The sequence below is a fragment of the Dictyostelium discoideum genome, assembly GCF_000004695.1.
Source record: "Dictyostelium discoideum AX4 chromosome 2 chromosome, whole genome shotgun sequence".
Classification (NCBI taxonomy): Eukaryota; Evosea; class Eumycetozoa; order Dictyosteliales; family Dictyosteliaceae; genus Dictyostelium; species Dictyostelium discoideum.
The window spans coordinates 5,562,164-5,577,305 of record NC_007088.5 but is presented as its reverse complement, the minus strand read 5'-3'; the positions used below and the strand labels follow the sequence as shown (position 1 = coordinate 5,577,305).

The following is a 15,142-nucleotide window of genomic DNA, read 5'->3' as shown; positions in this document are numbered from 1 at the left end:
CAATTGGAAGTATATGATTTGAAATTATTTGTATTCTTTCCATTTTATTTCTATTTAATTTAAATTTTTATTAATATATTTGAAAAATTTGATTTGAAAAAAAAAAAAAGAAAAAGAAAAAAAAAAAAAATAAAAAAATAAAGAAAAGTGGTTAGCTTTTTTTTTTTTTTTTTTTTTTTTCATTGTTACATTCTTTCCAAAAGTAATCTTTTAGTAATAACTTAATTGAGAACTTTAAAAACAGTTGATAAAAATATAATCAATTAAAAAAATAATACTTTTACAAAATTTCCAATTTAATAAATCCCCAATAACTAACGTCTTAAGGGTAAATGGAGGTGGATTTTTAATTTCCCAACAAAAAGATATTTTTTTTTCAATAAAAAAAAAAAAAAAAAAAAACGTCATAATTTGGGAAAATATTTTCCCAGCATCAAAGTAAGAAAAATTAAAGAAAAAAAATAAAAAAAATAAATGGTATAATTGCTTATATTTAAAAAAAAAAAAAAAACAAAATAAATAAAATAAATAAAATGAAATTATTATTACAACTTTTAATTTTAGCAATTATTTTTACAACATTAGTAAATGGTCAATTTGTTCAATTAAATTATTATAATTATCAAAATGATCAATCATGTAATGGTGAAATTATTTCAACAACATTTAATCGTGAAAGTACATGTTTAGATGGAACTGAATATGTTTGTGTTGGTAATGAAATTCAAATTAATTATTACAAAGATGCAAATTGTACTAAAGGAATATTCCAACAATTGACTCAAGAAAATGGTGTATGTCAAGGTGCCCTAACATTTAACTGTGTTGATAATTATCAATTTGTTGATAACTCATTCATTACTATAATTTCAGAGAGTTGTAATGATTGGAAGAATACTCCAAATTCAATTTTATCAAATCCATTAAATAAATGTATTATTAATCCATCTGAAAATGCAACTATCTTTACTTGTACCAGTGATTCAATAACTACTTCAACTTATCCATCAGCAACTAATTGTAATGGCACACCTTCAAACTTTACTCTAACATTACCAGAATGTGATACTGAAATCACAAAAGATGCTTATAATTATATTTGTAATCAATAAATAAAACTATTATTATTAAATCATGATTTCTTTATTTTTTTATTTTATTTTTTTAATACAATTTTTGATAATATTTGATTATTATTAAGAATAAAAGTTGATTTAAAAGTTGAGATTGTAAATTTTTTTAAAGATGAATTTGTTGGTGTTTGATCTGCATTTGATTTGGATGAATCTGGTATGGCAATTACTAATTTTTTCATTAGGTATTTAATTTCATCAATTGTTAAAATATCTAATAAAGCATCATTTGGCAATGTTTTTAAATTTATTGAAGTATCAACAAATGGTATTTTTTGATTTGGTTTTTTTGGTGTTGATTTCTTTGGTGATTGAAGTGTCATGAGTCCAAAAAGTTTTTCCATTGTTGATTTTGATGGAGTAGATGGAGCACTACTACCACTAGATCCTTTTGGTGGTGCCAATGTTTTTGTATCCCTTTTAACTAATCTTACTCTAAATCTAGAGTCAAATCTAACTTGTAGCATTCTCTTTGTATCGACGAAACGTTCTTCATCAACTTTAATTGGAATTAATTCACTATTGATTCTATTGTTATTTTGATAACTTGCTTCCATTAGTTTTGATAAATCTTCACTATATTTAACCCAAACATCTTGATGTCCTCTTGGTCCATCATCTGCCCAATACCATTGAACAAATTCATCATCTTTATTATTGTCATTATCATTATTATTATTATTTTCAGTTGTGATTGGTTGTTGTTGTTGTTGTGGTAAAATTTCATTTTCTTTATATTTTGGTGGATCTCTTCTAACAAGTCTAACTCTACCTTTATCATCATATCTAATTTGTGCGAGTGAAACTGTATCAACGAAATGGACATCACTAATTCTACAATATTCAATTTTATTCTTTCTTGCTTTTTCTAATCTTTTACAAGTTTCAAAACTATATGGTTTATAATCTGTTTGATGTCCATTCATATCATCATCTGCCCAATACCATTTTGCAACTAAATCTTCATTTTGAGTTTCAATTGTATCTCTTTTATTATTATTATTATTTATTTATTTATTTATTTTGAAATAAAAAAAAAAAAAATAAAAAAAAAAAAAATTAATATTTATTTTTTATTTTTTTGTTTTTAATTTTTTTTTATTTTTTAATTTTTTTTTTTATTTTTTAATTTTTTTTTATTTTATTATTAATAAATACTTTAAAATTATTATTTCTTCACAAAAATTAATTAATGAACTAATACTTGGAATATATAAACCATTTGATGATAATTTTGAAATATATAATAACAATAAAGATCTATCCTTTAATGAACTATTACTGATGAAATTAATAATTTCATCTTCATTCCTTTTTTGTTTAGCTGAATTGATCATATATGACATTTTATAATATTTGAATAAGCTTATAAAATGTTGTGAGTGAAATTTTTTTTTTTTTAAATGAAATAAAGAAATTTTAAAGAAAAAATTGATTTTTTTTTTTTAGAAATTGCAAAAATATTCAAATTTGATAATATTGAAAAAAAATAAATTGGTTAAATTATTATTTTTTTTTTTTTTTTTTTTTTTTTTTTTTTTTTATATTTTATTTTTTCAATATTATCAAATTCAAATGCCATATTATTCACTGAAAATATTTTATGGAATTAAAAAAAAAAAAAAAAATTAAAAAAAATAATCAAGAAAAAATAAAAATACCACCTGTTTACTTGTGTTAATGGTGGGATTTTTAATAATTTATTTTTGAAATTGTATTTTTATTTTTATTTGTTTTTAATTTTTGAAGATATTTATAATAATTATTTTTTAATAATTAAAAACGTTCATTGTTCACCAATAAAGCCATAATCTATATCACCATCTAATTCTTCATTCTCAGTATTTATTGATTCTATCAGAGAAGATTCATATTACATTGGCCACCCAAAGTCAAACTAAACCCTATAGGGTATATTGGTATATTCTTGGCATAATAACAGATTTATCAATTGTTTTATCTGTCATTTTTTTTTGGATTTTTTTTCTTTCACCTATCCCATCATCAATTTTTTTTTTTAATTCTAAAATAATTTATGAAAAATATTTTTGCCTTTTTATTTTTTATTTTTATTTATTTTCTCTCTTTGTAACTTTTTTTTTTTTAGTTTCCACATAAATTTTTTTTGAAATTAAAACTTTTTTTTTTTTTTTTTTTTTAATTTTTTTTTTTTTTTTTTTTTCAGTCTAATGGATTTCTTCGGATTGGATACAGATAGATTGCAATCTGGAGAGCAGCATAAATCTGTTTTAGGGTCAAATGATTTAAAATTTTGCCTTGAGATTGTAGTGGAGATATCAAATTTTATAAAAACATCACTTGGCCCAAAAAGTGGTGATAAATTAATAGTTGATGAGAATGGTAACATAATAGTTACGAATGATGGTTATTCAATTATCAAATATTTATCAAAATCTTCAAAATTTGATGATGAAGATGATGAAGATGATCAAGATAATAATATTATTAATTTAGAAAGTTCACATCATAACAATAATAACAAATACAATAATAATAATAATAATAATAATAACAATAAAAATTTCTCAAAATCATCATCAATTAATAGAAAAAGATTTCAAACAGTTGTAGAATTATTAATAGATTGTTGTAAAACTCAAGAAAGATTATATGGAGATGGTACAACCTCAGTATTAGTATTAATTGGTTCATTTTGTTCAAGTGCATTAAAATTAATTTTTGAAAAAGGTATACCTCCACACATAGTTTCCAATGCATTTCAAAATTCACTAAACCATGCATTAAAATTATTAAATAATAACTATTATTTAAATGTAAATATAAATAATAATAATAATAATAATAATAATAATAATAATAATAATAATAATAATAATAATAATAATAATAATAATAATAATAATAATAATAATAATAATAATAATAATAATAATAATAATAGTGAAAATAATAATGAAATTTCATTAGAAAAAGTTACAGAAAGCTCATTATTATCAAAATCAATATCATTTTATAAAGAGGAGTTGTCTAAATTATCAATTGAATCTGTTAAATTGATTTATTCATTCTATAAGAGAGTTGAGTTGAAAAGGATTAAAGTTATTACAATTCAAGGATCAACATTAGAAGATTGTAGATTAATTAAAGGTTGTTTAATAAAGAGATTCTTTTCACATGAAAATATGCCAAAAACAATAGATAATGCAAGCATAATAGTATTATCATTTCCATTAGAATTCCCAAAACCAAAAACAAATTTCAACATTTCAATAAACTCAATCGATCAATTAAATCAATTCATTGAAATAAAATCAAATTATTATCAATCAATTAAAGATGCAATAAAGTTAATTAAAGGTTTAAAATGTGTTGTATGTCAATGGGGTATTGATCAAGAAATCAATCAATTCCTTTACCAATTTGGTATTTCTGCAATTAGTTGGGTTGGAGGTGATGATTTAGAAAGAATTTCAATTTCTTCTGGTGCAAATATTATAAATGATTTAGATTCATTATTATTATTGAATAATAATAATAATAATAATAATAATAATAATAATAATAATAATAATAATAATAATAATAATAATAATAATAATAATAATAATAATAATAATATTAGTGATCAATTTATAGGTTATGTTGGACAAATTAAAGAATTGGTAATGGGTAATGATAGTAGTTCAAGGTATATTGAATTCTCTGATTGTAAAAACTCAAGTACTGTTACAATTTTAGTTAGAGGTGGAAGTAAAGAAATGTGTGATGAAACTGCACAATGTTTAAGAGATTCTATTCATATTGTTGGTGGTTGTTTAAAAGATCCAAGAATAGTTCCAAGTGGTGGCTCAACTGAATTATATTTATTTAATCAATTTAAACATTTTAAATCAGCGACAACAACAACAATGATGATGATGGCAATTAAATCATGGTCAGAATCATTATTAACAATACCAATTACTTTATTAGAGAATGGTGGTTATGATTGTCAAAAACATATTATTAAATTAATCCAAATTCATAGTGATAATGATTTTAGATATTATGGTGTAAATATTAATAACAATACAAGTGATAGATGTAATAAAGAATTTGATTTATATAATTGTAGTATTAGTATGGACACAAATCAAAATATAATTCAAGATATGAAATTTAAAAGTTGGGAATTATTAAATTTAAAGAAATCAATTTTAAAATTAGCAACTGAAACAACTTGTATGCTGTTATCAATGGATGCTTTTATTTGTTTATAACTTTTTTTTTTTTTTTTTTAAAAAATAAAGGTATAATTTTTATTTATATTTATATTTTTATTTTTATTTTTATTATTAATTGTTTTAAAGTTTAATTAATATTATAAAATTTAATAAATTTACTAAAAAAGTTTGAATTTAAAATATTAATAAGATTTGAATTTTTACTAATGTAAATTGTTTCTAAAGAACAAGTGAAATAATCATCAAAAGAGGAAGAGAGATCTTGATTAAATTTGGAGGAATGAATTTTTAATTGTTTTAATGATAATGGTAATGAACCAATTGGAAAAGGTTTATCATAAAAATAACAAAGTGATAAATAAGTTATACTATTTGGAAGTGTACCAACTTGAATATTTTGATTAAATACACCTTCAAAAGATAAACTAGTTAATGAATTTGGTAAAACTCCTTTTTCAAGGGGTTGATTAAAATGGTAATTAAATGATAAACTTGTTAAATTACTAGGTAAAACATTGATTTTAATTGGTTTATTAAACTTTAAACCAAATGATAAATTTGTAATTGTTTCTGGTAAAATGTTATTCTCAATTAATTGATTAAATGAATCACCAAATGATAAAGATGTAATACCATTTGGAATAATTCCAAAATCACTTAATGAATCACGATTAGAATTATTATCCCATAATGAAAGTTGTTTTAAAGTTGTTGGTAAGTCACCTATTTTTAAAGTTCCATTATATCCTTTACCCATTATTAGTGATTGTAATTGTGGTAATTTATTTGAAAATTCAAAATTTAAAAATTTAGATGAACCTAAATCTAATGATGTTAAAGTTGATGGTAAACTTTTATCATCTATTGGTCTATTGAAAAACTTTCCAAATACCAATACCGTCAATGGTATATCTAAAAAGTAACCACTTGGAATTTCACTATTAAATGAATTACCAAATGTTAACGATGTTAAATTTGGTGGAAAATGACAATTTTCAAGTGATTGCATAAAAAGGTTACCAAATTTAATGGTTTTAACATTTTCCAATGTTTCAAAATTAAAAGGACAATTAAAATTTTTACCAAATTCAATTGATGATAAATTTAATGATAATGTTGAATTCACTTGAATTAAACTATTAAAATATTTACCAAATATAATTGATTTAACATTATTTGATATTTGATTTAATTTTATTATTTGATTAAATCTTTTATCAAATTTTAATTTTGTTATTGATTTTGGTATTAAATTTGAATTTGAATTAAATAAAATTAAATTTGAATTTGAATTATAAAAATATTCTAAACTTTCATTTGAAAATGTCGTTGTTGATGATAATGATGAAAAGGTATTTCATCTAAAGAAGAAAAAACTATTTTATTTAAATAACTTTTAAATTTATACTTAAAAATAAATTAATAAAAATAAATTAAAAAAAAAAAAATTGAAAAAAAAAAAAAATTAACAATAATAATAAATAAAATAATAATTAAAACAAAAAATAAAATTACAATTTAATAAACAAATAAAAATTGAAAAAAATTTAAAAAAAAAAAATTGAAAAAAAAAAAAAAAAAAAAAAAAAAAAAAATTAACAATAATTATAATAAAAATAAATAAAATAATAATTAAAACAAAAAATAAAATTTCAATTTAATAAACTTTATTTGTTTTTTGAAAAAAAAAAAAATTTAAGGTCAGTGATTTTTTTTTTTCACTACGCTACTGTAGTGAAATTAAATAATAAAATTCACTACGCTACTGTAGTGAAATTTTATGGAAAATTCCCTACAACATATTTTTTGGGTTGAGAAAATTATATTTTTAATTTCATTTTAATTTTAATTTCATTTTTAATTTTTTTTTTTTTTTTATTTATTTGATATGAATTTGGTATATGAAATAGAGCACCCAGAAATACACAAAACCATATAAAATATAAAAAAAAGAATTCATTTTTTCAGAATTTTTTTTTTTAAATAAAAATTCTATTTATTTTTGTTATTGTTTTTTTATTTGTGAGGAACGACAATAGGGAACCTTAAAGAAAAAAAAGATTACAAAAAAAAAAAAATTGATTTGGCTGAATTGGAATATAATATTTTTTTTTTTAATGTCAAATTTGAAGGTTAAAAAAAAAAAAACAAACAAATAAAATAATCAAGATTTTTTAGATATTGATTATTTTGGGAATTTAATTAGGTGATGTTTTTTTTTTTTTATTTTTTTTTATTTTTTTTTTTTTTTTTTTGTCAAATTTTAATGTTTTTATCAATATATTTATTTTTTTTTTATTTTTTTATTTTTTTAAATTTTATTACCAAAAAAAAAAAAAAATAATAAAAAAAAAATAATAAAAAAAATAAAAACCATTAAATAGAAATGATAAAAAAATTATTTAATATTAAATACCCAATTATTCAAGCACCAATGCTTGGAGTAACAACACCAGAAATGGTAGCAAAATCATCAAATTGTGGTATACTAGGATCATTAGCAATTGGTGGGTTATCAAGCCAACAAACAAGAGAACTAATAAGAAAAACAAAATCATTAACAAATAAAAGATTCTCTGTGAATTTATTTGTAAATGATATAAATAAAATTAAAAAAGATCAAAATGATTATAAAACAATGAAAGATTTCTTATATAATATTAATAATAATAATAATAATAATAATAATAATAATAATAATAATAATAATAATAATAATAATAATAATAATAATAATAATAATAATAATAATAATAATAATAATAATAACTTTTTACCAATAGAAATTTTAAATAAAATTAATAATAATAATAATAATAATAATAATAATAATAATTTTTTACCAGAATATGTAGATGAATTAAAGTTGTACAATTATCAAGATCAAATTAGTGTAATATTAGAAGAAGGAATTGATATAATTAGTTTTACATTTGGTATAATGGATAAAGAATCAATAGTAAAGATAAAATCATTTAATTCTGATTCAATTTTAATTGGTACTGCAACATGTTTAGAAGAGGCCAAAATGCTTGAAGATTATGGTATTGATATTATATGTGCACAAGGTATTGAAGCAGGTGGACATAGAGGATCATTCATTCAGGGTGATATGAATACATCAATTGATAGTTTACCACAAATTGCTTTGTTACCATTAGTAACATCATTATTGGATAATTGTAAAGTACCAATAATTGCAGCTGGTTCAATAACAAATAAATCAACTATAGATTCACTAATTTCAATGGGTGTTGCAGGTGTACAAATTGGTAGTCTTTTCATAGCATCAAATGAAAGTTGTGCAATTGATTCATGGAAAGATGCAATCATCAATTCAACCGATACAAGTACTTCATTAACTAGATCATTCTCTGGTAGATGGGCAAGAGGTATTAAAAATCAATTCATGGAAAACTTTAATAATCAAGAACAACAACAATCAATTAAAATACCACCATATCCAATTCAAAATGAACTAACAAAACCATTAAGATCAATCTCTCAAAAAGAAAATAATAATCAATTTACAAATTTATGGTCTGGACAACAAGGTTATAAATCTAAAAAATTACCAATTGAACAAATAATAAAAGAATTAATATAAATTATTTAATATATTTATTTTTATTTTGTTATTTATTATTTGTTATTTATTATTTGTTTTTTTTTGTTTAGTTTTAGTTTTTTTTTTACTACTAAACTACAACAACAGTTGAAGGTAAAATCGAGAATCTAAAGACATCACCAACAGATTTTAATCTTGAAGTTCTATCCATAGCTCTTTTACCAGTGACAATTAAATCATGTAGATCATCAACCATGAGACGGTTGATGTTAAAGAAAGAATGATGACGTTCAGACATATTACTATCCAAATCACCAGTATCGATGATATCAACATCCAACATACCACCATCATCATCAACGATACCAAAGATATTATTACCAAGATTTCTCTTTTGTGTGATTCTAAATGCCATTTTAATTGCTTCATCTCTGTGATCTGCATAAACTGTAATTCTTGGACAATAATTTCTTAATTCACCATAATCATTTTTAAATGTATTGATTTCGTAATCTGGATTTAAAAATATTAAATTGGTTAAATTGATTTTATTTATATATTTAAGTGATTTATCTTGTTCAGGTTGTTGAACAAATCCACTATTACTACTACTACTTATATCATTATTATTATTATTATTATTAAAATTTTCATTATTATTACTATTATTATTATTACTACTACTATATACAATTGGTTTTCTTTTTGCAAAGGCTTTTTTAATTTTACTAAATGATCTTAAAAAGAAACGTGTTCCCATAGAATGACACATTATATGTAAATTTCTAATACCACTTTGTCCTAAACTTTCAATAAACTTTTGAAGATCTCTATGATTATCATTATCTGATGCAACTGAATGTGCACACCAATATAATAATGGACTTGTTGATGATGGCCAATTAAATACACTGAAAAAAATAAAAAATAAAAATAATAAAATAATTAATATTTAAAATTATTATTACTATTATATTTTTTTTGAAAAAAAAAAAAAAAAAAATACTCACAATGGTTTAATATAATTTGGGAAATGACCTAATGCTAAAAATTGAGCAAATCTTTTTAAAGCATCTTTTAAATCGTGATCATAACCATGAATGAATAAAATACCTTCATTAGATTGACTTGAAATCCAATTATTATCAACAATTAATTTTTGAACATTTTCTTGTCTACCAATTTCAATTGAAACTGTTTTATTTTTTGGATGTAATGGTTTAAAACCTGAAATTGCTAATGCATCCATTTTCTTATCTAATGAAACTACAATTGATGTCTATTTATAATAAATAAATAAATAAATAAATAAATAAATAAATAAATAAATAAATAAATAAATATTAGTAAATTAATATATATATATATATGTCTATTTATATAAATAATAAATAAATAAATAATTACAATTGTTTTATCATCATCAATATGTCTATAATATTTCTTATCTAAAAGTGATTGAATACAAGTACAACGATTTTGACATTTACAAAGATCAGGACCTTTAATCATTGAAACTTTTGGATATCCTTTGAAAAAGTTACCAGATACACAACATTCAATTGAGGCAACACCAATGTTTAGGGGAATTCTATCTAGCCAACTTTTACCACCACCATTTGTACCATAGATAATACGAAGATTGACTAAAAGTGAACGAGTATCATTTTCCATTGATTCAAAAGGACCCAATGGTATACCATCTTCCCAGAAACCAGTTAACAATTCACCTTGATATGAAGTATCCATCCAAGTTCCAATACCATGTGGACGACCATCCAATAGGGGTCCTTCGTAAATACAAGTTGAAGGTTTTTGGAATAGATTCTTTTGTTTAATTGTAAATCTATTTGATTCACCACGTACCCATTGATCTTTATCGACATTTAATGTGATTGCACCTGTAATCGAGAATATACAACGCATAATATATGGATAGACAAAGAAACATATAATCGAGAATACCAACACCCCACTTCCCAATGATATCAATGGTATATAATACTGTTTTTCATAGTATAGATTGAATATGAAGAATAGGTACAATGTTGAATATACCTCTAAAAACACAATACGTACTATTATCGCAAAACGTGGTACTAATAATCCCAATGAAAATGATATGAATCCCATCAATATAAACTCTAATATATATCCATCAATTCTTTCAAAATGATAAATTTGTAAGAATAAATAAACACCATAAACAATCATAAAAAATAAAAACCATAATATTGAAAATCCTCTCTTTTCGTTCGTAAATGTACCTCTTTGAATTCTTGACCATTGTCTTTTTTTCATAATCCAATATGTACTATATATAAAAAATAAAAACTATTAATATATATATATATATTATACATGTATATTTAATTTTTATAAAATAAAATGTGTGTACATACAATTCTAATTCTGTTGCTCTTTCAATTGTTTCCATTGATTCTCTTAATGGATTGACCATTGATATTGATGATGATCCATTATCATCTACTTCATCAACTTCATTTTTTATATCTTGGATTATATTAACTGTTGATTGTGATGGATTATTACTTTTTTTTTATAAGTATATAATTTTTAAAAAAAAAAATATATAAGTAAATAAATCGTGATTATGTATAATTAAAGATTTATTATTTATTTATAACTTACCCTAACAAATGAGTTCTTTCATCTGCTTTGTTTATTTTTAACGTCATTCTATAATAAAACTATAGATGGACAATAACTTTTTTTTTTTTTTTTTTTTTTCTGTTTTATTTTGTTTTCGAAACTAAATTTTTTTTTTTTTTTTTTTTTTTAAAACAAAAAACAATACTTGTACAAAAAAAAAAAAAAAAAAAAAAGATATTATTGCAGTTTTATTAAGATATTATTTTATTTACAACAGAAGAAAAAAAATATGAAAAATAAAATAAAAAAAAAATGAAAAAAATAAAAAAATAAAAAAAAAAATAAAAAATATTTAAAAATAAAAAAAAAAATAAAAAAATAAAAAAATAAAAAAAATGAAATAAAAACACAACTATAACCCTGAAAAGAGTAATGATGATATTTAAATAATTTTTGATAATGACATCAAAAAAAAAAAAAAAAAATAAAAAAATAAAAAATAATAAAAAAAAATAAAAAAATAAAAAAAAAAAAAAAAAAAAAAAAAAAAAACAATTAGAATTTTCGTTTTTAAAATTTCTATCAAAAAAAAAAAGTGTGATGACACACCCAAAAATTCAAAAAATGCTCGGAAATTGAAAGTGATTCTTGTATAAGAAATAAAATAAAATAAAAAAATAAAAAAAAAATAAAATAAAAAAAAATAAATAAATAATTAAAAAATAATTAGTTTCAATTTTATTTACAAGTAATTTTAATCTTAATATTTTTTATTAATATTAGTTAAATATTTTTATTATTATTATTTTTATTATTATTATTATTATTATTATTATTATTATTATTATTATTATTATTATTATTATTATTATTATTATTATTATTATTTATTTATTTATTTATTTAATTTTATTAATTTTATTTAATTTTATTTATAATATGATGATAATGTATTTAAGTCATTTTGATTTCGAATTGACCATAATTGTTTTCTGAAATATTCAAAATATTGTGATCGCTTATCGTGAATGTTAATTACGGATGAATAGTTTTCAGCAGAGGATAAAGCGGATACCAATCGTTTATTGATGATTGCCAATTTATCATTTGTGATTTTACTATAAAATAATTCGGACACTGGTAATACATGTTCAATGTAATGTTTAAACAAAGGGGAATCATTTGATTTGAAATGATGTTCAATGATATCCAATGTGAATTTAATGGGAATGAGTTCTTTTGTTGATAACCTTATACCAAGTAATTTATTTGTTTCGGCTATATTTAAAAAACAACTTATAAATGCTTCCAATTTCTTTTGATTTTCAAAGGTATATGTTTTTTGTTGTTCCAATAGTGTTAGGTAGAAATTTAAAACCTGTGATAAAAACTTTGGACCTGAATCAACTCTAAGTAATCCACTCTTTTGAAAATTATTATATAAAAACCATCCTATATATCCAAATTGTTCTGAAACTGGATGTTCATAAACATATTGAAGTTCAGGATCTCTTGCATATCTACTACTACTACTACTGCTATTGCTACTACTTCCTCTACTTCTTCTACTACTACTACCACCATTATTATTGCTATTTTCATAAAGTTCTTGTTGATCTCTATATCTTAAAATTTCAGAAAGTTCCACATCATAACCAATAGATGGATGTAAACTTACACCGCGTCTAAAGAGTCGTCTTCTTGATGTTGACACACCATTATCTTCAGATGTTAAATCTCCGTATGTCCAATAACTATCTTCGTTTCTGCTATTATTGACAGTGGGAATATCATCTTCGTCATCATCATCATCATCACCATCAATATTGACATGAGCATCTTCATCATCAACTTCAATATTTGAATCTACATGTTGGTTTGATTCATCTATATCTTCAAATTCTTCTTCCTCTTCTTCTCCTTCATTTGCATTATCTTCTTGTTCCTCTTGAGCGTCTTCCTCTTCTACCTCTTCTTCTTCTTCTTCTTCCTCTCCCTCTTCTTGTAACTCCTCATCAACTTCCTCTTGCTCCTCTTCATGTATTTCAATGTCATGATCATAATCATCATGTTCAATATAAAAATCTTCTTCATAATCTTCTTCACTCTCACCCTCTTGAGGTTGATATTCTTCACCCTCACCTTCACCTTCACCATTGCTATCTCCTTCCTCTTCCTCTTCTTCACCACCACCACCTTGATAATATTCTATAACTTGGTCACCTTCATTATTATTATTATCATCATCGTCGTCATCATCATCATCACTAACTTCATGTATATGGTTATGAATTATTATTAATCTATTTCTACGTTCACCATTTTCCATTGCACCTTCATCATATTGATCATTAAAATTATTTAATTCTACATCAACTTCAATACTAAATTCAGCATCATATTGATTATCATCACCCCCTTCTTCTTGTTGTTGTTGTTCTTCTTCTTCTTCTTCTTCTTCTTCTTGTTGTTCTTCTTGTTCTTCATCGTATTCCATGAAGAATTCCTCATATTCAGGTTCTTCACCACCATCATGTAGTTGTAGTTGGAGTTGAATTTGATGATCATCCTCTAATACTTCTTCATTATATGATACATCTTCAAAGTTTATTAATTGGTCTCCTTCACTTAACTCTTCTTTTTCTTCATCACTATTTTCATCCATTGTTGCATCAACATATATCCCATTGACACCACTACTACGTTGAATTAATAGTGATAGAGTTGTTGTATTATTATTATTATTATTATTATTATTATTATTATTATTATTATTATTATTATTATTATTATTATTATTATTATTATTATCCCTGTTTCTAAAAGATGAATCCAATATATATTCTCCTTGTTGAGTACTCAAATCCTCTTGGTGACTGAAAATTTCATTGTTGTTACTATTTAAAATTACTCTTCTTCTACTACTTCTTCTTTCTTGTGATGTTTCAATTCTATCTTGTGAAACATTATTGCTGATAATAATGGTACTACTATTATTATGTTCGTCCATAAATTTTTTTTTATTTTTTTATTTTTTTTAATTATTTATTGTTTTATTATTATTATTTATGGTGATTACTAACATAGGTATGTGTGTTTATTTAAATATAAAATTTAAAAAAAAATAATAATAAAAAAAAAAAAAAATAATAATTAAAAAAAAAAAAAAAAATATAAAAATTAAATTAAATTAAAATTAAAATTTTTTAATATTAAAAAATAATTTTTTTTTTTATTTTATTTTTATTTTTATTTTATTTTTTTTTTATTAAATTTTTTTTTTTTTTTTTTTTTTTTTTTGGGATTTAAAAAAAAAAAAAAAAAATGGGCTGAGATTACTAAATTGAGATCTCTATTATTTTCTTTTTTTTTTTTATTTTTTTTTTTTATTTTTTTTTTTTGTAAAATGATTTTTAGTCTAAATTTAGAAAATATTGAACTTCTTTTAAAATCATGATTATTATTGTGTAAGTATCAAAATTATTTTAATTCATTATTGTTTTTTATTATTATTTGCCATTTTTGATTTTATTACTAATCCATTATTGTTTTTATTTTTATTTTTATTATTATTATTATTATTATTATTATTATTATTATTATTATTGTGGCTCGACAAAAAA

General features: G+C 21.4%; 8 protein-coding genes across 8 annotated transcripts in view; 3 read left to right on the top strand and 5 right to left on the bottom strand.

Moving 5' to 3' along the window:
- Nucleotides 1–43, bottom strand: part of DDB_G0275597 (hypothetical protein) — a gene marked incomplete at both ends in the record, with an annotated part of 318 nt that extends 275 nt beyond the window's left edge. The window contains one exon of the mRNA XM_638340.1: nt 1–43. This exon is cut by the window's left edge and continues 275 nt beyond it. Coding sequence (XP_643432.1) covers nt 1–43 — 43 coding nt within the window.
- Nucleotides 44–533: 490 nt separating this feature from the next.
- DDB_G0275799 (hypothetical protein) lies at nt 534–1,112 on the top strand (the record flags this gene model as incomplete). The annotated part of the gene is made up of 1 exon (XM_638339.1): nt 534–1,112. One exon carries the CDS (start codon nt 534–536, stop codon nt 1,110–1,112), a length of 579 nt encoding a protein of 192 aa, XP_643431.1.
- Nucleotides 1,113–1,156: 44 nt separating this feature from the next.
- Nucleotides 1,157–2,479, bottom strand: DDB_G0275801 (WWE domain-containing protein; the record flags this gene model as incomplete). Its single annotated transcript, XM_638338.1, has 2 exons — nt 1,157–2,120; nt 2,292–2,479. 2 exons carry the CDS (start codon nt 2,477–2,479, stop codon nt 1,157–1,159), a joined length of 1,152 nt encoding a protein of 383 aa, XP_643430.1.
- An 843-nt stretch (nt 2,480–3,322) lies between these two features.
- DDB_G0275595 (hypothetical protein) lies at nt 3,323–5,374 on the top strand (the record flags this gene model as incomplete). Its single annotated transcript, XM_638337.1, has 1 exon — nt 3,323–5,374. One exon carries the CDS (start codon nt 3,323–3,325, stop codon nt 5,372–5,374), a length of 2,052 nt encoding a protein of 683 aa, XP_643429.1.
- Nucleotides 5,375–5,465: 91 nt separating this feature from the next.
- DDB_G0275803 (hypothetical protein) lies at nt 5,466–7,139 on the bottom strand (the record flags this gene model as incomplete). Its single annotated transcript, XM_638336.1, has 2 exons — nt 5,466–6,648; nt 7,135–7,139. 2 exons carry the CDS (start codon nt 7,137–7,139, stop codon nt 5,466–5,468), a joined length of 1,188 nt encoding a protein of 395 aa, XP_643428.1.
- A 585-nt stretch (nt 7,140–7,724) lies between these two features.
- On the top strand, nt 7,725–8,945 carry DDB_G0275593 (hypothetical protein; the record flags this gene model as incomplete). Its single annotated transcript, XM_638335.1, has 1 exon — nt 7,725–8,945. The coding sequence occupies one exon, from the start codon at nt 7,725–7,727 to the stop codon at nt 8,943–8,945; it is 1,221 nt and encodes a 406-aa protein (XP_643427.1).
- Nucleotides 8,946–9,036: 91 nt separating this feature from the next.
- DDB_G0275805 (hypothetical protein) lies at nt 9,037–11,605 on the bottom strand (the record flags this gene model as incomplete). Its single annotated transcript, XM_638334.2, has 5 exons — nt 9,037–9,817; nt 9,917–10,185; nt 10,314–11,220; nt 11,309–11,458; nt 11,559–11,605. 5 exons carry the CDS (start codon nt 11,603–11,605, stop codon nt 9,037–9,039), a joined length of 2,154 nt encoding a protein of 717 aa, XP_643426.1.
- Nucleotides 11,606–12,447: 842 nt separating this feature from the next.
- On the bottom strand, nt 12,448–14,529 carry DDB_G0275591 (hypothetical protein; the record flags this gene model as incomplete). The annotated part of the gene is made up of 1 exon (XM_638333.1): nt 12,448–14,529. One exon carries the CDS (start codon nt 14,527–14,529, stop codon nt 12,448–12,450), a length of 2,082 nt encoding a protein of 693 aa, XP_643425.1.
- Between the last annotated feature and the right edge of the window lie 613 nt (nt 14,530–15,142).